We start from the raw sequence: 22,235 nt of genomic DNA on the forward strand, positions 1-22,235 counted from the left end.
ATAGGTTGGACTCGATGATACCAGAGGTCTTTTCCAACCTATTTGACGCTGTGACTGTAAGGATTCTGAGCAGGGATGCTTGTAATAGAAACGCCAGGTGCCATCTCGGTGCCGCTGCCGGGCACACCTGGCCACTCCGCTCGCCCACCGCGGCGCTCCGCACGCCAGGGGCAGCGCCTCGCGTGTGCACCGCTCCCACGGGTGTCTCTCGGGACAGCAGGGCCGGGGCGAGCGGCGGCGGGCCCCGGACCCGCCGGTGAGCCCGCAGCGCCCGGCTATGCCCGCCGGCGCTGAGGTGCCAACGGCGCGGCCCGGCTTGGGGACGGGCCCGGGCGAGCGCGGAGGCCTTGGCGGCCCGTGACCGGGCGCGTCAGGTGACGCGGGTCACGCCGCCTCCCCGCCCGCCCCGCCGGCAGCTGCGCCGCGCTCCGCCAGCGCCGTGCGGGGGGAAGGAGGGGAGCGGCGGCGGGCGCGGCGCCAGCGCGGGACCTGCGCCCCCCGCGCCCCGAGCCCGCCGCACGCAGAGGGGCCGCGGAGCCCCGCGAGGAGCGCGGCCGGCATGAGCCAGGTGCCGAGGAAGCTGCCGGAGGAGGAAGAAGGGGACGAGGAGGAGGAAGAAGAGGAGGAGATCGTGGGCTTGGCGGGCTATGCCGACGGGGCCGAGTCCTTCTCGGACGGCGACGCGGAGAGCGGCGGCGATGAGGCGTGTGAGTGCCGCTCGCGGCGGCCGCAGCGGCACCGGGGGCGGCGGGGAGCGGCGTGGCGGCGGCCGCGGGGCTGCGGGGGCGGAGGCTGGGGCTGCTCCTGGAGAGCCGAAGGGCAGCGCCGGGCTCGGAGGGGGACGCGGGGTAGCGGCGGGCAGCGAGTGCGGGTGTGGAGTGAGGCGGGGCGGGGGCCGGGGTGAGGCCGGGACGGTGGCGGGGGCACAGGGCCGCCGCCAGGAGGTGAGGTTTGGCGGCCCGTGGATGTGGGTCAGGGAGGAGACGAGGCTCCCCGCGGGGTTTGGAGCACGAGGGGAGCCAGGGACAGCGGTGCGGGAAGACAAGGCGTCCAGAGGGAGGGCAGGCCCTACTAGGGACAGGGTTGGGCGCCGAGAGGCCGTGCGGAGCGAGGATGCTGCGGAGGTGGCCATGGGAAGGGCCGGGACAGGGACTGGGTGCTCGGTGGGTCAGAGGGTGAAGCGAGCTCTGAGGAAGGAGCAGGGCAAGGGCTGACAGGTAGCAGGAAGCGTTGAGAAAGAAGGAGGAGGCAAAGGGAGTGCAGGCAAAATGTGTGTGTGTCTAATTTCTTATTCTTCGTGTCTGGGGTGAGAGTTATTAGTTATTAGAGACCACAGCTTGATGATGTGACCCGAGTGTGCCAAGGCGGTGGGGGGGTTGGGTGTCACGCTATAAAAGGCAGCGGCCACACGCAGCTCTGTGTCCGGGGCTGCTCCGCAGCTGCGAGTGTCAGTCCCACAGTGGCAGGTTCTGCTAAATGTCCGTCTGTCTGTGCCTGTGAGGAGCCGCCTTACTCACTGCTTGTCCGTGTCAGTATGGATGGTGATGCTGAGAAGGACGGGCTTACCAGGAAAAGCAGTCTCATTCAGTAGAAAAAGGAAATGCCAGCTCAGAGCCTGTTGCGTTCATTCAGAGCCTGAATTCATTCTTCTGAGACATATTTCACAAAGGAGCTTGGAGAACTCTCAGTATCGCAGGATAAAAAAAGAAGTGCTTTTTTATAAGAGCATAATAAAAGACCACATGTTTTAAGTCTACTTAGATACTGGCGTGCGGAACCCGTTTCCTTAAAGGCCCAGTCCTCCAGGCTGCCATGGGAGGTGCTGCATTGAGTAATGTAATTTTGGGGAGTGGAGGAAGATCAGTGCTTTGAGTATAAGCCTTCATGGTTAAAAGCTGTAGGAATGTTAGACTGTAGGAGCTATATAACTGAGATTAAATGAAGTCTTACATGAACCTGCTAAAGAATTGCCTTCATTTTGATGCAGAGAATAAATTTTAATGTGTTTCTTTAGTGCTACACTTAGTATTTTCCATAGAGAAGTAACCCATATACTGTCTTCAGACAAATTCATTTGGATATTTTTGAATAGGAACTTGTTAGACTGCTAAGAATTCCAATTGCTTCTTTACAGTAACACCAGAATATTGTACTTAACAGAAAAGAACCTTTACATCCTCAATAGCAAGAGAAGACAGTCCATGCAGGGACTATTTTACACACGATTAAAACAAAATCCATTTTAACTGTCCAGATTCCCTGGTTTTCTGTTTTATTTTGAATTCTCTGGAAAAAGAGGCATAGAGGCATACAACATCTGAAATGGAGGGGGTTGGGATTCAGTTCTGTGTTTTGTGTAAAACTGGATTGCAGGGCAAGGGGCTTTCCCCTTTTTTTTCCTCCTTTCTTCCTGGCTCTGTACAACAAGTAGTCCAAAATTCAGTGTCACAGCCTCCACTTTTCTACAAAGAAAGGATGAAAAACGGGCAGTATGAGAAGAACGACTTCAATGCATGGCTGTTTACAGTGAAGAGAAAAGCCAGGCTTAAAAGTAAAAGCGTAATTTCTTCTTGTAAGCATGTGGAAGATTACAAAACTTCATATTGGTCATCCCTCACCCTATACGGGGTTTGTATCTCCAGCTTCCCTGCTGAAACCATGGCTCTTGTCCTTAGTTTACACTTAGGGTCATATTCCAAGACCTTAAAACACTTAAATTTACATAAAGCCTAGTCATTTTTTTATAGATGCAATTAAGAAGTGTTTAGAAGCAGGAAAGCCCTCTGCAGAGTGTCCAAGGAAGTGGCTTTAAGACATACCACTGCGGAGTGCTGCATTTGTGGCAGCGTGGAACCAGGTCTTCTGGTTCTGAGTCTTTTCTGTAGCCACAAGAATTTCCTTCCACCAGGCATTTCTGCAATGTTTATGAGCCCACAGTAGCTGAACAGCCTTCTTCATTGCATACAGGCCTTTTCTGTTAACTCTTTAGTCTCAGGCCATCTGTTAGCGTTGAAGATGTTCATTGTATATGTTTTGTAAGGACATTGTCTTGACAGCAATCCAAAGTGCTGCAAATACCACAGTCACAGCAGTACTGGAAATGCTTACAAGATTAATGGGTTTGAAGGTAAGAGTAGAAAGTTTGGGACTGCTACCTTCCTTTGTACAAAAATGGTTAGAACTTAATATAACTGTATTAGTGGGGAAAAAATCATTATTAGATGTATTAATTCAAAACTAGGCTCAGAGGCTTGTTACTGTGCAAATGGTAACATGAGAAAAATAATTCCTTTTGGCTTTATGCTACTTGAACAGATGAGCTGTGATGTTTTATTTGGATGTTTGAAAGCTGGTGGGATGTAGAGAATGTGGCATCCCCATCCCATATGCCTGCAAAGCATGGATAGTCACCTGCTTTGACAATTAATTGCAATTGATCTGGAATTCAGGATGGGCTTCAAAAACTGTTTTAGTTATCTCAATATATCTAATAGCATAAAGGAGATACTAAAGTATTCATTGTGTACTGGTGAGACAGGTCGGGACTGCTACGTGCAGTTCTCAACTCCTCGGAGCTGTGCTCTTCTGCATGTTGCAATGCATGCAAAACGCACTCCATAAGCAAGGACACAACTGCAGTTAACAGCAGTTTTGTAAGGAATTGAGTGCTTCTCTGGGGAAAAGTGCTTTTAGGTTTGTTGAATTAAATTTCTGAATACTTCGAAGGAATGGCCTCTAACCAGCATGGCTTCTGTTCTTTATGGCTGCTTAGAAAAGCTGAAATATGAAGGGCTGTTGAGATGCATTAGAGACTGGCATTTTGCAACATTTACTCTTTGCAAAAGTGAACAAAGCAGGAAATGTGTTGCATCTCACAATAGGGAAAATTATTTTTCCCGTTATAGAATAGAGAAGAGTTTAGTGTTTCTCTTGGGCATATTATGATCTCACTCAGTAACCTAGTCTGGTAAGTTGCAATGATACATCTACTGGCATTTCTGTGGCAAATTAAAAAAGGAGTTGTCATGTACTCCTGCAAAGGAATGTGGGCCGGCAATGCATCGTCCAATTCCTTTACATATAAGGTAATCTCTTAACTCTCTGAGAGGGAAGTGCTGTAGAAGCCTTGCTATCTCATCAGGTTTGGATGATACTCTTACATTTCCCTGTCTTTGAACTGGCAGGATTTCAAAAGCTAAGTAACAGTCTTACTAGCAGAAGAGCTGGTCTTCATTCTTCTCATCGCTAGCTAATTCTGTTTGCAGTTGCAACTGTATTTTTTTTAGCATGACTTTAATAGAAAGCAATTTCCTGCTATTAAGCATTACAATCAGTAAAAATCTAACTGGAATATTTTAATATCACGACGTAAAAACTCCAAGTTATTTAAAATATTGCTTCAGATATATGTGGGGTTTTAGCTTGTTCCTCAAAGAGGAGGTAGATATCCTGTCCTCTGGTTGTCTCATCAATGGTCAGAATCCTGGAAACTGCTGTCCATCTTGAACAAAATCTGAACAAAAGACGTCTCAAAGGTTATTAAGTTCCCACTGGCATTCAGAAGAGAGGAGAAAGCTAAATGAAGTGTCCTCAGAGGGACAGGTGAGCAGCTTTGTGTGTTCACTGTGGCAGCAGCTGGCAGACGGGTGTACATAGTGTAGCCAACTGAAATGTGCTGAGCTCCAGACCAGCCACAGCATGTCATATCTATTATTTGGAGATGTCATAAGACATACAGGAGGAAGTTGGTGTTATTGTGGTGGGAAGAGGAAGGGGACACAAAGTACAATTCCATGGTTGATGAGACTTTGTACGTTCAGTTGCATACAGAGCAAATAGGAGGCTTTTTATTTTTTTGAAGCATGCAATAAAGCCTCAGCTTAAAGACTGTACTTTATATGCTTTTATAAAGTCTTTATAAAGCTTTGAAGAAATTATTTTCTCTTCTGATGGCCAAAAAAACAGAGTGAGATGGAGAATACACCATTAAATCTTGCATATTTGGTTTGATTTATTTACAAAACTGTACCCCCAAAACATAAAATATCATTACATCATCCTAGAGCAGATGCTTTTGGAGGTGTGAAGTGTTGTAGGCACATGTTTCGCCCAGCCACAGGAGGTACTACCACTGCTCAAGTTGATGAGAAGAGAAGAATATTGACCTCAGTTTCTTACTTCCTAAATTTGTCATGTGTAGATCAGCAGAAGTGGCCGTTGGTGGGTTAGATTAGATTAGATTATAGGATTAGATTCTTGCAGAGTTACCTATCCCTGTTCTGACTGAAAGCATTTCCCCCCCTGTTCGCTCCTCCTGCCTGGCAGTGTTCATATGTGATAATTGACAAGACCACAGAAAGTGGTAATACTTGTCAAGGCCTTTGAATTGTATTTGAAAGGGACAGGACAGGATCCCTCCGATAATGAGTTGAAAACTTGTGTTAGTCACTGGTGACACGGACCTGCACTGAGAGGCACAACCTCTCACAAGCCAGTAGATGGTGCCAGGAGATGTTTTATGATAACGCTTCAACACTTTCAGCTTGAGAAGCCGTACTTCTCTGTCCTTCAAATTTGGGAGGCACAAACAGACCTGGACAAGGTTCTGTACCCTCCTGGCAGACATATCCTGCTCCTGTGTTTCTGAAAGCTATGAGTGAGGCTTCAGGCACACAGGAAGACACCAGATGTAGTCACCACCCCTTGGTGCAAAACATGCTCCTAGGCAAAGGATTCCTCTAAGCTTTCCATCTTTTTTGGCTGATAAAAAATTTTGGCAGGTTGAAGTTGTTGCTGAGGTTTCTTGTTTTGGATTTTCATATTTTGGGAGTAAAGCTGACCACTTAATGTATGCAGGGTATATTCAAGAATGATGCATGTGAATAAATGTATGCCAGTTTTCTGCAATTCAAAACTTATTCCGGCAGAAAAAAAGAAAAAGAAATGCAATTATGTTGTGCTATGAAGTATAATCTGAATGATCTGTAGTGCAGTGGTTGGGAGAAGGTCTACCAAACCTCACTGGATAGTATGTTTAGCCTGTTGTATGATCAGTATTTTAAACCTGACCTCTGTGTACTCTGAGTTGTACTCTGTGGATTTAGCACTGACAACTCAATTTTTTGCACTGCTTGTGTTTGACACTGCAGACTCACAGAGGTCTTTCAAAGCTTTTTACATATAAGGGCAGTGCCATTTCACCTCAGCACCAAAGGACATTTCAAAGTTTTAGGCAACTAAACGCAGCAATTTAGACTGCCTTAGGTGTTTTGATTAGAGATACCTGAAGCTAGAGTTGGTATGCCTACAGGAATACACAGCTCTACATTCATGTCCTTACAGATATAACAGCATAGTTTACTGTTGGAACTACTTGATGCTGATATAACTGCATCAGCACCAGAAAAAGTGGTGCCAGTTTCAAACTGGGGTAGGTAACACAATGAAACTCCTGTGTTCCCAGGCCTTTGTTTTGCAAATAGGCAGATGATACGCTGTGATCTTATTTACTGGATAACAAACCTTTACAGATCATAACATAAATTACTGAGCAGCAGGTGAAATCCTAAGCACCTTAGAAAAGGACTCCTCATGAGCTCAGTACTGTAAGTTCCAACACAGAAGCATTGTGTGCCTGCTGAGTTGAACTCTTCTTGTAGCTCCTTGCATGTGTGATTCCATTTATTTATTAATTTATTGGTTGGTTGATTTTAGAGAAAGGAAGCCCTCAGGTAGAAAGATCATGCAGAGGTACATAACACAGTCTTACTCTGTTCTTCCAGCAGTGTGATGTAGCTATCTGCTGAAAAGGGTATTTGTTATCAGATGATACTCTTTTAAAGAAGCATATATATGGCATAGTGTTAATTAGAGTAAATTAGGTATTTTAAGATGTCTATGTGTGATAACAGATTTTTCTCATACAAACAGAGCAGTCAAGCCTTCTTCAGTCTCTGTCTTGGAGATGAGAAGTAGATTTTCTGATAGCATGCCCTAAGGGGCAAACAATTCAAGTCAAAATGCCTGAAGCACTGCTCTCTAAGCTTAAACACTGGTAACATTTGCATAAATTCATACAAAAATTTCATTAAAATAAATATCAAATGCATGTTATCTGGCAGTTACTAATTATATTGCCATAGTATATTCCTTTTCTTCTTGTGTGATTTTATTCAGTTTTGGATTTCAATGATCCCTTCAGTACTGAAGTTAAGCCAAGAATCCTGCTCATGGGATTGAGAAGAAGTGGAAAGTCTTCCATTCAGAAAGTTGTCTTTCACAAAATGTCGCCGAATGAGACTCTCTTCTTGGAGAGCACAAACAAGATCTGCAGAGAGGACGTTTCCAACAGCTCCTTTGTCAACTTTCAGATATGGGATTTTCCTGGGCAAATTGACTTCTTTGACCCTACGTTTGATTATGAGATGATTTTCAGAGGCACTGGAGCACTGATATTTGTTATTGATTCTCAGGTAAAAAAAGGGGCTTTAAGCTACGTTTTTCTTTTCTTCCTTCAGCAATAAGACAAATGGGTTGGAAAGCACAGTTTTTTTCAAAGCAAATAAATAATCTACATCACAAACACATTAAAAGAAGTCATTAAAACTTGAAGAGCTGTTTGGCTATTTTTAATCTCTCTCTGCAGTGTGTTCGGAAGTTAACTAATTTGTTCTAACATCTCAGGGTTCTTGCTCAGATTCCTGAGTGCTGACAGCATGAGATTGGTGCACATGCTGGATGTAGGGTCAGGCTTCTACTTATAAAACATTAAAAAAATCAAGTAGTTGTTGAGCTGTAGTACCAAATAAGTATCATAAAAATAAGTATCATAACATTTACTATATATATATTTTTAAATACTTTCCTAACTTGCAGCTCTTCTTTTCCCTTTATTAGGATGATTACATGGAAGCATTAGCTCGGCTGCATCTTACTGTGACCAGAGCCTATAAAGTGAATCCAGATATCAACTTTGAAATCTTTATCCATAAAGTGGATGGTTTATCTGATGATCACAAGATTGAAACTCAGAGGGATATTCACCAGAGGGCAAATGATGACCTTGCAGATGCTGGACTGGAGAAGATTCACCTCAGGTGAGAAAAGTTGCTGTGCAGAGAATGCTAAGAGGAGAGCAGCTTATTTGACAAGGTACCATTTTCTGTCGTCTTGAAGTAGAAAGCAACATGCTTTAGCTATATGAAGGAAAGGGATAATCAGAGATACTGCATTTGACCTGAGCCAAAGTATCCTATTTCTGATTGCTGTCTTGAAAAGAAAGATGGAGAGCTGCTTAGTAATAGATGATAAACATGCCAGAATCCTATCAGTTTTTGCTGCAGTTGCTGTCTTGAAATAAGTTGACTTGGACAGTGACAACAACCAGTAGAGTTCCAGGCAGTGGAGTGTATATGCCACTACATCACTTTTGCCTTCTTTGAAAACTCTGCCACACGGTCCCCTCCCAGTGACTCATCTTCCCTGCTGCAGCCTGCTTGCAGCCGCTTGGGAAGACCTGTGCTGTATCTTTGCCTTGTGTCTTCTGGTAAAATGGGTTACTGTTGCAAATAGTGACAAGTAGTGGATTTGGAGACTGGGAACCAGAGGACATCAAGTTGTCAAAGCTTTCTTAGCACTTTAAAGCCAAGTAAAAATATATTAAAAAGAGAGGCCTGCTCCCTGAACATGCCAGCTCTTTAGAGCTCTTAACTACTCAACTGCATCAATACACTGATAAGTGGGTTCACAACTTTCAAAAAGTAGATCACAACAGATATATTCAGTAATACTCCTCTCCTGAAATTCTATAAATATTTTTGTAAGAATAGCAGCATGGGAGTTGCATTAAAAAGTTTTACATCAAATTCTAGGTTTCAATGTCTAGGTTGGGGACTTTTTTAGCATAGAGATGAAGTCCTGTGCTTCAATCATATCATGACTTTTGATCACTAATTGCATTAGTGTAGGTACTTACTGTCTGACAATATTTTATCTCACTCATATTGTGAAAGGTACATCATGTTCACAGTATGTGGCTAAAAGGAAAATGTGGTGACGTTTTTTTCCAGCTTTTATCTGACAAGCATATATGATCATTCTATATTTGAAGCATTTAGCAAAGTGGTACAGAAACTGATTCCACAGCTCCCAACACTGGAAAACCTGCTTAACATCTTTATTTCAGTAAGTACTTACTATATCCTTTGTCGTAGATCTGCTGTGTCCAACATGCATGTTCAGATACGCTGTTCACTGCCTTCTTAGAGATCATGAGCAATGTGAACTCTCAGAGAAATTATCAGAACTTAGTTGAAATGCACCTCCATGCAGCTTGGCCTCACCTCCATGTCTATTAAATAGCTTTGATGAGGTGCTGAGCTACTCATAGTATTTCCTGAGTCACATAAAGTGGGTTAGCAGCCATCGCTTTTCTGCTTGTAACATCCGTCTGAATGTTGCAAAAGTCTGTGCTGCATGTATTTGTTTAAGTTGCACTTAAAACTTGTATGAATAAATATTTAAAGGAACATAATCTAGTCTGACCTTATATGGGGAGCTGTCTGTAGTGCTTCCCAGAATTAATTTTACTTTGTATCGGAGGCTTACTGAGCTTAAGAAAATCTTATGTAGTGAAATTTTTAGATGTAGAGTCCACCACAGCTTTTACTACTTCTGTAGTTACTCTGAAGGCCAGTTAGGGAGTTTTGTATATCTAGTGGTTTGTTACCACTGTGGAAGAGATTGCTTGCTCCACTCATCCTGTATGTCTGATCCCTTCCATTCCTTCTTACTGGTTCTGGCACTCCCTGTTCCCTTATGGGGTTACTATACCATGCACTTATGCATTGTTTAATTTAGTTAAAAGCAGGTGATGGCGGAATCCTACATGCTCTTGTTCTGACAAAAGGTAAGAAATGGAAACATGGGGCAGTGAGTGAAGGGGAGCATAGTGAGTAGATTGTAAAAAGGGGAAACTCTCTGTTTTAGAGGTCATTAAATCAGGTCATAGTGGCTCCAAAAACTGCACCCTTTCTTACAGTATTCTAATTTTGTGCTTGGCATCTGGCACTAATTTCTGAAACTTCAATTTCCAAGCAAGATACTTTGTTGTGTCTTTTTGTGATTTTGACATAAGAAATTATTTCATATCGTTCAACAGCCTGTAAGATAAAATTAGACTTCACGGTTTCTCAGTGTGAAAATGGAGAGAGATAAAAGCTGGATGTGAAAGGGAGAGCTAGGAATAGAGGAAGTGTGGACACACACATTAGAGAGCTAGGGAATTACAGCTTGGAAATTCTTTTTCAGGCCTGAATTTCTCCTGACTCTCAGGTCCATTCCCAGGCTGATAAGCTGACTATAGCTTCAGTTAGGGAGGAAGTCCCCCAAGGTGATAACATGGTGAAAAACAGAGTGGAATTCATAATAAAGATTAACACCTGGTGTCTTTCCCGTGGGATACATCCTGAGGTACTGTCCCAAGGATGTTTTTCCCAATTCTCCAATGAGCTACTGTCCTGTCCTAGCTCCACATAACATGCTTTAAATACGGGCTGTCCGTACAATAAAGTTGGCCTTTTTTCCCTAAAGGCATCCGTGTGTGTTGCTGTCCTTTCTATCTCTTTTTAGTGCAGTGACCACAAGGAAGGTCATTCCAAAACTTATTCTCTTACTATTAAACAGCATATTTATACAATTTCATAATGAATAGTTTGCTACAAAGATTTCTTTCTTCCAAAACAGCTGAACTGTATACCAGTTAATTTTCATGTAGTCTCAAAACTCCACAACAGAAAGGTAATGAAGAAATGATGACAACAATTCTAGAGCAATTAGATAGTGGTTTTGGCACACAGTCTTACAGAGAAAGCTGGCTGAATAATAGTCTTCCTTGTGCCAGAGTCACTCCAGTCACTCATTGTGAATCAGATCTCTGTATGGAGTCTCCTCACTGTTTGGAGTTGGTGAAGGGTTTGTATGGAATCTCCACATGAACTGAGCACAGGCAGCTTCCTGAATGACTGATGCCAGTTGCTCGTGTGTCTGGAACCCCCAGCTCCGATCATACCTAGAATATCAGGTATAGTTTGTAAGAAAGGACAAGTAGTTCAAATAAATGGGAAGTCCAGAAAAGTGAGGGAGGTGTGCTATTTCCCCTGTTCAGTACAGGAAAGAGTCTCGGACTGTTTCTTTGCTCCAGTTTCTTAGTGACCTAGGACCATGTGTAGCTGCATCACGTCCTCAGCATGCTTGCTGTTTTTACAAGTATCTTCTGTCTGTAGACAGAGAGACTCAGAATGACTGTTGGCAACCACAAGGAAGATTAAACATCATTCTCCCTCATGCAATTAGTTAGGGGATGCCTCTTTACCTTGGCAACTTAGGAACAACAAATTTTGACATGGATTTTGGTCACGCCTTACCTCAGGAAGCCAATGTGTTGGATATCAGGGGGTGGGTGTATTCGTGTTCTACTTTTGATTTTGCAGCAGCATTCATGAGGAAGTGCTTTCATTTATGCCACAGTGACTTCCAACACAAAAAGCTGATGATTACAAAAATAGGTTTGCGATCACTGTTAAGTTCACAGCAGGCTTTTGCCCAAGTTTATAATGCCACAGTGTGTGACCATGTTTGAGGAACCATCAGTGTGATAATATTGCTTCTGCATTTTTTAATGTAACTGCTTGTAAGTCGTTAAATAACTGGCACTCAAAATACATGTTGCTCTTACCTGACTAACACCCTTACCAGCTTCATATAGAAGGATGCCTGTTTCTTAATTACTGTGGCCTTATCAACCAATCAAGTTGTCTGACATGGGAAAATGAATTTTTATTTAAGGGTTGTTTTAAGGGATGTTAAAAAGTATGTATTAAACAATTATTACAAGTAAAATAAAATAATATACAGTTTTGATAATTTAATGATTTATGTTTTGTAATAATTTAAATTCAAATGTAGTGTTTAAGATTAATTCATGGAATTTGCTGTGTGATGTAAGACCTGTTTAAATAATTGTCCAAAATTCATTACTAACTGGATATTACTGGCAATATCCTCTTAAGTTCTTTTGAGAGTCGCTTTCTAGGACCAAATTCTAGCTTACTTTCATACATTAAAGACAGAAAAAGACAGGCCTGCTTACCTATCCTAGGAATTGGAGGAATACTACTACTTTTACTGAAGCCATTCTCTTTAAGGAATAGAAACTGTCTTCTACATCATCACATCCCATGTAGTTAAGAAACATGGTTTGAATTTTAAGTACCTCATGGTTTTACCTATCCAAAATAAAATCTCATATATTCATTGCGTATTTTTCACAATGACTCTCTTGGTTCAGACTAACCATGGAATATTCTTACATTGATTCAGAGTGCTTTTAGCACATGTTGCATGTTCTCTGCAGACTGTAGGGTTGTGTCAGAGAGAACTGGTGCTTATTCAGACCCTGTTCTCATTTAATCAATGACAGCCTTTCATTCATAAGGAACCCACCAGCTCTAATAACAGAAACAGTTGATTTCTTATTGTTATTTTCCCTAAGCATCAATGATGTAATGTCTCTTCGAAGAGTACTTTTTCCTGGTTTTTTATGACTTATTATTGTTTCTACAATTTCTGTTTGGGTTTTTTTGCAGACTAGGGGCAGCAGGTGGGGGGTGGGGTATTGAGTAGCTTCCACACAAAAATTCTGGGAAATCCTTTGATTCTTTGGTTACAGTTGTACAAAAAACCCTGCAAATGAAATATTTGAAGGCATGTGGGTAAATTTAGTGGTTATTACTCCTGGCAGTCCATGCTACAGTTTCACAGAGGTTTCTGTCACCATAAAAAGTTATAAAAAACCAAATTTGCGCAGTTTCTCAGCAGGTCCTACCACAGTGGATCAGTTGCAATTGAAAACAAGCATAATTGAAGTTAAGAGACCAATTTCTGCCCTTAACCAGCAGGTGTAACTGCAGGCATGGCAAATGTCTCACGACTTTTGTGGCAAACGTTGAGAAAACTTTCTGAACTCTCGCTGCAAGTACGGGCAGGCTGCAGCACCTGGAGCTCTGAGATGAAAGAATCACTTCTCATTGTTAAATGTTACTATATTGTCACTGGCATCTTAATAATTTAAAGTGCATTTTACCTGTACAGCTGAAATTGTTGCAATGTCTCTGTAATACAAAACTTTGTAATTGACTTCTCATGACTGACACTGCAGGGCTCAAGCTTCTTCTGTCTGAAATTACTTGTATTACTTGTATTTTCAAGTACAATTTTGGCAATGAGTTACAGCTATGTACTTACATGATATTTCAAGAGAGTCTTGTAATTAATCTTACTTGACAGCATCTGTTGAACTGTGTGAGGTGCTGTCAGAATTACAATTTAAAAAGTAAAATTACAGAACTCCCATATGTGGCCAGAACAACCAGCATAATTATGCATACATTTTTGTTCTTTGTGCTCAAAGAACACAGACACATAGAACCTTGTAGGCTGAAAGGGCCCTTCAGAGGTCAGGTGCTGCTCAGAGTCAGGCCAGTTACAGCAAGCTGGTTATGACTGGTTTCAGTTCAGCTTTGTGCATTTGGAAGGATAGAAACTCTGCAAACTCTCAGGTCCACATGCTCCCAGTTCTTCACCACTGTTATGTTAATTTTTCTTTTCTTTTATCAAGCTGGATTTCCAGCCTGTGCCTTTTGGATTCTGTCCTTCAACATTGTAGCTCTGAGAAGAGTTTGGCTCTAGCTCTGACTTCTCAGAACCCTTACATTAGGTATTTGTAGATAGCAATGAGTCTTCTTCAGGATGAACAAAGCCATTTCTCTGAGACTCTCCTTGTACATCCTGTGCTTCAGCCCATCTACCTAAGGTATCCACAGTGTATACTTTGTTTTGGATATTTTTTTATTATTGACTTACTGAAATATGCCACTCAGTCTTTTCTACTATAAAATGCAAGAAATTCACTTCTATACTCTGTTATTACTAAGCTCTGTGTGCAGTGATGGAAGAATGAAGAAAATGCCAAAAATAGTGATGGCCATTGTTCAATAGCATATCTAGTGTTGGAAATTTTTCTGCCTATTTCTGGAAATATGATAAGCAGATAGTCACTTTAGTTACTTAACTATATGTTAAATAGTTGACTTAGAAAAGAAGAAAGGAAAAATGGAAAAGTTCTGTAACTGTACAAATGAAGCTAAAACTATTAAAACTTGTTAGGGATTTTCAGTGTGGTTTTTGGTGGTTACAGAACTACAGTCCCAAACCATGTTAAAATGGGAATCCCATATATGGAGACAATTCAGTTGGATGGAGAAAGTTGCTTGTCTTCCCATATAGGTGGATGCTGATAGATTGAACTTTAGCAATACTGGGAAATTGCCCTTTTTTATGCTGGAACAGCTGTGCAGGTGTAATCCCTTGACATCAGCCAGCAAGGCTACTGTTTTCAGTTGAGCAGTGCACTTTTTTTCCAGGAAGCAGAGGCTTATGGCAGTTTACCTTATCTACACAAAGAGTAAGAGCTAGCATTCCTGGCTAGCTTCTCAGAGCTGTGAATACGATCCATCTCCAGTATGGAGAGCGTCTTAATCAGCTTGGCAGGATGACAGGAACATAGCTGTCATCACTTTAGCAAGCCTTAGCATTTTAAATATGGCTTTAACTACCAGTGCTACATGAGACCTGAAGGCACCATCAGAACACTGGTTTTTCTCATGTGATCCTAAACGATGTTCTACAGAACCAGACAGAAAAATCAGACCAGACAGACCAAAATCAGTTCCTGAACAATACTGTCTTCTTTGTCCATCAGCGTTTTCTTTCCTTTGTTTCTATCTTCTCATATGCCCAGCTAGAATAACTTGAGATTACAGCTTTCTTTCATGTCTGTTGCTACAACACCAAAAGCTTGAACTTCTGCTCCACCCTTGCCCTCCCTCATTTTCTACTGAAAAGAAATGTAATCTCTCCAGGTGGAGAAGTTTGGGAGTGTCACTTGGCATTAGGTGTGCTCATAGGCATAAACTGTTGGAGGGTTTGTGAGCAGTATGGTTTGCTACAAATACAACAGTGCTCTATGTACAGTTCTTTCAAAATGAGCTTGATTGCAATTTATATTTTCTGGCCTAGCCCTTTTTGTGTAACAGGCAAGTAAGGGAATAGAAAAGCCTGGGGTTAATTTGAAAACATGGATTCCACTTTATTTTTCTTTTTTTCTTCTCTTGAATAGAATTCTGGGATTGAAAAAGCATTTTTATTTGATGTAGTCAGTAAGATCTATATTGCAACAGACAGCACTCCAGTGGATATGCAAACTTACGAGCTCTGCTGTGATATGATAGATGTTGTGATTGACATTTCTTGTATATATGGGTAAGTAAATTGTGAATGTTTTCCATAAAGCTGTGTACTGAGAATCTGAATAGCCTCAAAATTAGAGTGATGTGGGTATAAACAATAGTGAGAATGGGTAATTTGCTAGGACAGGGGAGGAGGAAACAGCTGGCTTCTCAGGGACTGATCCTTCCCAGCAACAAGCATTGCTCCCTGTTCAGTCTCTTTTGTGAGCATCTTCCTCTTTCTATGCTAATAACTTTATTTGGAGGAAGAAGTGGGAAGAAGCCAACCTAAAATAAAGGGAAACATCATGTCTTTGTTCCCTAGGGATGAAATCAACAGAAGGATGCCTCCTGTTTTAAAAAGAAGTGAGGCCATATTTAGTTTTATTTAGTAGCCAGTGGCCTCTAATAGCTTCAGAGAGTTGTTTCACTTCAGTTCTCTGTTTGTCCCCTATTTCCTACATGACCTTTCTTTGGTTTTTTCAGTTTCCTCTTCTTGTACATTAGCAAGTGGAAATCTCCTGGGCTGGCATGTACATATCCTTGCAAGTTATGAGTTCAGTGGCTTGGCCCTTGGCCAAATGTAATGCCAGCCATTCCTGGGGAAGGCAGGGACACATTTAAGAATTAGTGCATGAAGGTGTTTACACTTGGAGGCCAATGCACAGCATGCTTAGAGAGTGGTAGACTGGGGTAGCTTTGCATTTGTACCCACTGACAGACTTCTTGCACTCTTAGAGAAGACGCAAGGGAGAGTCTTGGTACAGATGTGCAGTAAGTACTGGAACAATAAACTGTTGAATACTTAACCTAAAATCTGTGAAGTTTGTATATTCTACTGTGCGTTTCAGATTTTGGAGTCATCACTTCAGTTACTGTGTAAGAGCTTGTTTTACAGAGGTATAAAATAAAGGATGCTGATTTTTGTAGAGAAAGATTCTGCTGTGTAGTTCAAAAGAGTGTGCATTTAATAATCATCTGTACAACACCACTTGTGGGGCTCTTTATTTACAAAATATCATTCTGACACTGTGGTTGTGTAGCCATTTAGCATTTATCACCAGAGATCTGCTTGCCATTTTTTAGCTACAGACTGAAGACACAACATTACAATAATTTCTTGTCTTGTGTTCCTGGAGCATTTATGGAACTTGCCACTTTAACATAGTGGAGACTAATTGTTCTGGGAGGTTGGTGATAACTATCCATTTAACAATATCTGTGTGTGCATTCAGGAATGAGGATAAAATTACAACGTTACAATGTACAAAAACATTATACAGTGATCATCATCACACAGCATCTGTGAATGAGGAATCTCTTCTCATAATATGTTGCAAAAGCCAACATTGCATGAGGAAAGTCTCATGACGTCTTAAACTATCAGTCAGCTGCTCCCGCTCAAGCAAGGTTACTGGGGTTTGGAGTTATAAGTACAGGCCTACTGTTTCACATGTTTATGATAAGTCATAATATAAAGCACTGATTAAAAGAAAAGCAGCCTTGTGGTAAATGCATGGTAACTTACAGAGGAAAAAATAAGGTTCCAGTTCAGGCACTTGGCAATGAAACAATCTGATTTCTAGCCCCAGATCTAAGACTTGTTGTGGGATGGGATAAAAAGTTTAATCACTTTGTCTTCTTAGTTTACATAGTGTGTAGTTTGAAGAAGAGTCTCCCTGAAAGATTAAAATGAAGATTTCATAAAGTTTGAGATTCTTTGGTGAGCTAACAAACACAGCAGTACTTTTGTTAGCTAATCTGGTGTCTTTTCTTGTTCGTTTGTTTGAATATTGCTCTTTAGGCTTAAAGATGATGGCACTGGAACTCCCTATGACAAAGAATCAATGGCAATCATAAAACTGAATAATACAACTGTCCTTTATTTAAAAGAGGTGACAAAATTCCTCGCTCTTGTTTGTTTTGTCAGAGAAGAAAGCTTTGAGAGAAAAGGTATTTTCCCCTTTTCTTAATCTTCCCTTATATTAGTGAGTTAATGATTAACTCAGGTTGTTAGTAGCTGATAACAGTTTCTAACTGTATGATAAATATTGAGGTAAGTACAGCTTGATAAATCTTACATAACATTTTTAAAGGGATGAAAGTACTTGTGCAAACATTAAGATGGGATGAAATCCTAATGTATTTGACAACTTTCTGCTATGAAAGCATTTCAAAGTTTACATCCAATGCAGTAAAGCTTCCACCTGCAACTGTAGACTGTGTTAGTTTATCTTGACTAACACTGATTTGTACGTGTTGTCACGTACATACACATCTGGATCAGCTTGCCTGCCAAAACCAAGGGAAAATTTTCGACTGATAGAATGTTCTTGCTTTTCTTATATCTGAAAGGAGCCTTTTGAAAAATTGCATATTTAGGACCTAGTCCTGTTTAGGAGTGCTTTAATATTTTGCAGTTAAAGTGCATAAAATTTCTTTGTTATCTTTCCTGGTCCAAGTCAATACTGAACCCTTAGTTCATGACCTCTCTGCTCAACGGCACGATGTTCACTGAGTTGTTGGTCTTTGTGACATGCTCCGAGACCAAAACTCAGCAGCAGAAGAGCAAGCTGTCATCTAGGCTTGTGTGCCCCATCTTGTGATAGTAATTTCACCAGTCAGTGTTGGTGTGTTTGTGAATGCAGCACTTGTACCATGCCTACTGGGCTTTTTGACAGCCTGTTGAGCCTTTGATAGAACTTAAACTGGTCAAGTGTCTCTTCCATACCCCTACCACATTTATTGTATATGAATGTTGAATGCAGTCACTTTCTGTTGAAAGAATAAGAAGTATTACTTCTGCATATTTACTAACAGCACTGTTTCAGAAGGACACCATGTTAAATAAACATCCATTAAGGTTTGTCCATAACTGTGTGAGGTTGTTGTGTCTGCATAGTTGGGACACTTGGTACCCTGCACTCTTCTGCAATACAATTCTGGTATTATAATGGAGATGAGCTTTTTGTGCCTTATGAATTCCAAGTAATATTTTGTCTGAACTGTAGGGAGATGGAAAAAGTTCCTGGGAAAAAAAAACCAAAGTGTAACATGGTGGATATAAACCACTTAGAAATATGTATCTCCTGTTAGGAAAATTTAAGTGGAAAATGCTGCAGTATTTGAGTTAAGAAAGCTTATGGCATTAACATTGAAAGAGGTCATGAGCTCAGTACCAAAATTATAAAATTGTATTGTGGTATTACAGAATTGTAGCACTCAGTAAGTCTTCCAATTGACTACCAATATGGCTTTACAGCTTTTCTGTGGGATCACATTCAGCCCACTGACATGGTAATGTTATCTGCCTATTATGTAAGTATCTCATCTAATAGCATGTCTATTGTGTTACTTTTTAATTACAGTGTAAGATGAAATATAGCTGGCTGAGATTTGCTAATAGTGCTATCAAGTATCCATTTCAAAGTTTATGTATTGTCAGAAAATGAACATTTTTTATGCTACTTATTTTTATCGTTATTCTGTAAAGCAGATTTCCAAAATTACACCATATTTTATGAAAGATTTAGTATTTCTTCTAGTATACTTAGCATTTCTTCAAAGCACTTTATTAAATTAAGGATCTGTTATCTGCCAATAACTTCTACTTGTTTTCTCTTAAAACTTAAAAGTATATTTAATAGCAGACACAGTATCAAGTTGTAATGCTTGCTGAATTATTTGTATTTATCAAATACGCTTTTGCTTAGCACAGAAAAAATTCCTGGACAGTTCATTGAATATGATCTCCAGACAGACAGTGTGGTATTTCACTAAACACAGAATATAAGCAATGGTTTCATTACCTTATTTATGTGAATGTCTTTATTAATATGTAAAACACTTCTGTCTCTGTAGGATTAATAGACTACAATTTCCATTGTTTTCGAAAAGCCATACAAGAAGTATTTGAAGTAAGAATGAAAGTAGTAAGATCTCGAAAACATCAAAGCCACCTGCAAAAAAATAAAAGACCCACTCCCAATGGGACACCAAGAATGCCATTGTAACTGAGGTTTTCTGGCAATGTGGCAAGCAAAGTTTTCATGAAGTTGACGTGACTTCTGCATCTCATTGCACTGAGTGAAGAGGAAAACAAATGGGACTGATGTATTATATGAATTTTCCCTGAACGTTCAGAAAGCACTGTTTAAATATTTTTATCCAATCAGTTTTTTTCATATAGTGAGCACTTTGAGCAAAATGTTGTATATATAAACATTGAGGTGAGCACTTGTAAGAATTTTCTTAATATATGCTGTAAACCTTTTTCATGCCATATTAAGAAAAAACAGCTGTGACAGAAATACTGGGTACATAATTTGCACTTTTTCATGTTTTTCTTGTGGACTTGGACTTTGATAAACTTAGTTTTTATGGTGATTTTGATGCATGGTGTCAGGTAAAATGTATGCTGTAGTTTATTTACCTGCTACAATCAAATTGGTTAGTAAACAATTAAGAAAACTTGGTACAATGCCTTTTTAAATTTGTGACAGCTAATACCTAACATTCATACAAATCTAATTTCATATATTTTTCAATTTGTAAACTGAAAAATAATATTGAAGTATTACAGCAATAAGCACCTTACCAGGGATCATAACTGGTAAGTAAATATTAGCTTTTATAAAACAGGCTTTTGGCCAAATTTCATCCGGAGTTCTCCTTAACACTGGTCATGCCCTCTCTTGGGTCTGGTTTTATTATTTACCTCAGCATATACCACTAAAATACCTTTCTATAAAGATGATTGTTTTGTAAAATGGCTCTATGTTGCACTGGTATTTTTATAAGGCTTCAGAGGAGTATGTTGTATCTGTATGGCTGGATTTACATTGCTAAGTTTGTGTTGAGAGCCTGTACATGTACAGTTGGTGCAATGAAGAATCTGTTTGTATTTCCACCCTGGCATTCTGATGTACTGATAAGTCATAAAGGTGTGAGCACTGGGTTCTGATTCCCTCTAACAGGGGTACATCTGTGATTGAAATCAAGACGAGACCATTAAAATGAGGACTGGACAATATACCTGCTGTAATAATCAGCGTACATCACTACTTTTTATTTTAATACTGAGCATGGGCAGATTTACCACAAGATCAGCCAAGACAGCAGAGCACTCTCAAACCTAAAAAGAAGTATCACTTACTTTCCATGTTCTGTATCCAGTGTTTTTGTTTAATTAGTGATACAGAATTATAATTTTTAGATGGAAGGGAAACTCTTAATTTTTACCGATTGCATGCACAGTCCAATGGTTTTGTTGGCAGCTTTTGGGAGTGAGAAGAACTTGATCAGAATGGGAGGCAGCTTGCTGTACACCAGAAACAGGTAAGGGGAAATGTACCTTATTCACAGCCAATCTGCCCCTAGACAAAATAGCTCTGGAGGCGAGCAGGAAGATAGAACCAATAGCTCTGTCAAGAGTTGTGTGATATTAATGCAGTTCTAGGGGCTCAGGAAGGTAAGAAATAATAGTGAAAACCACTGATCCTGGTGCTGATGTGAAGAACAGTGACAGTAGCTGTAGTCAAATCAGAGTGTTTAAAAGCCACAGAGTTCAGATGCTTTTTGGTAGTGCCACCATCCATCATCTTAGTTGAGGACGATTCTTCTGACTAGCCCCTCAGTTAAAGTAGTGCTAAGCTGTTTTCAGAGTTCACCAAAACAGTGATAGGTAAGAAACATCTTTTGGCAGCGTTCCAGTCCACAGGACTTTCATTGAAGGACTGCTGTAATTTCTGGCCATATGTTTGTCTTTCATTTTGTTGAGATTCCCCATTGGGTCACAATCTCTGTTCTCCCTTCAGCCCACCAGGTGTAGGTGGCTATGTGGGACTAAGAACCCTTACCAGGCTGGGCCAGATATTTTTTTGTGTAAATTATCTCATCATAGTGGCTATGGTATGAGTCATAACTAAATGTAGCTTCCATATATTTGGCCTGAGTTCTATGTAGCCATGCACGTCCTTCTATTAGACACCATCAACTTGTTTAAGATAGTGAAGTTACCTCTTGTAGTCCCCTCTAGAATTTAGAACAGACTAGCTGTCATAATTTAGTGAAGGTGACTTTAGCCAACATAAAACTTCCAATTGGGTATTATCAGAGTAAGTATAATTTTCATCAGATTACTTAAGTTTCAAATATAAAATTGAAAGAACGTTAAAAATTAATTAGTTTTAGTGTTTAACTTTGGTATTTTCAGGTTACGTGATGACTCATTTCACTTTTGAGTAATCATTTTCTAATGTTCTAGCTGAAGTGACTGAACACTGAGTGAGACATGCAAGGTTCTTTTTAAGAACATATTTTAAAACTTGCTTTTACTTTAAAAAAATTCTTCTAAATTTTAATGAGATTCTAGTTTTATTTCAAAGAAATTAAATACCCTATGTGCTACAAGAGTCACTTAAGGCAGTGTTGATACACCTTTTCTAAAATCAGAAATTGTGGAAGAAGTAATTACTTTCCAAATAGTCTAGTATTTCTAAAGTACCCGATCCACGAGTCTCCATGTCTTATTTATCATTGAAGTTGACTAAAAATGGTAGGGACCATTAATGAACAAGCCATGTATTTTTAACACACTGGTTTACAATAAACCCAAACCAATTCGGTATCCTGTAGACATTTTAAAGTCAGGAGATAGATAACTATAAAATACTGGTTCCAAGAACTTACTATAGTTGAGGAAATCCCTGTAAGTAAAGGCAGCAGCTCAGAGTGTGTGAAGGGTTCTCTGAAGAGTTCAAATGCACCTTTGAGCAGGCACTGGAATGGCTGTTTAAAATGTTACAGTGCTGGAATATATTTCTAAATCTGGTGATTACCAATATGCTGCACATTAGCATGGAAGTGTAATTGACGGAGCAAACTACCCTC

At 40.4% G+C, this 22,235-nt stretch overlaps 1 protein-coding gene across 3 annotated transcripts; it reads left to right on the plus strand.

Annotated features, from left to right (window-relative positions):
- The first annotated feature begins 224 nt into the window (after window positions 1–224).
- On the plus strand, window positions 225–20,376 carry RRAGD (Ras related GTP binding D). 3 transcript variants are annotated; one of them, XM_088162060.1, is made up of 8 exons: window positions 225–707; window positions 7,177–7,472; window positions 7,897–8,096; window positions 9,069–9,183; window positions 15,236–15,378; window positions 17,149–17,297; window positions 18,607–18,662; window positions 19,206–20,376. In XM_088162060.1, exons 1-8 carry the CDS (start codon window positions 560–562, stop codon window positions 19,209–19,211), a joined length of 1,113 nt encoding a protein of 370 aa, XP_088018186.1. In that variant the 5' UTR covers window positions 225–559; the 3' UTR covers window positions 19,212–20,376. The 3 variants fall into 3 exon arrangements, with proteins under 3 accessions (XP_088018186.1, XP_014733288.1, XP_088018187.1); XM_014877802.2 differs by lacking the exon at window positions 18,607–18,662; XM_088162061.1 differs by lacking the exons at window positions 225–707; window positions 18,607–18,662 and adding an exon at window positions 4,128–4,602.
- Window positions 20,377–22,235: the final 1,859 nt, after the last annotated feature.

This window comes from Sturnus vulgaris, chromosome 3, assembly GCF_052056855.1.
Source record: "Sturnus vulgaris isolate bStuVul1 chromosome 3, bStuVul1.hap1, whole genome shotgun sequence".
Lineage (NCBI taxonomy): Eukaryota > Metazoa > Chordata > Aves > Passeriformes > Sturnidae > Sturnus > Sturnus vulgaris.

Excerpts from the sequence above, each read along its gene's own strand:
- RRAGD (XM_014877802.2), top strand. The coding sequence starts at position 560 with ATGAGCCAGGTGCCGAGGAAGCTGCCGGAGGAGGAAGAAGGGGACGAG. Across the intron at positions 708-7,176 it reads GAGCGGCGGCGATGAGGCGT|TTTTGGATTTCAATGATCCC; the intron begins GTGAGTGCCGCT and ends GATTTTATTCAG. Across the intron at positions 8,097-9,068 it reads CTGGAGAAGATTCACCTCAG|CTTTTATCTGACAAGCATAT; the intron begins GTGAGAAAAGTT and ends GTTTTTTTCCAG.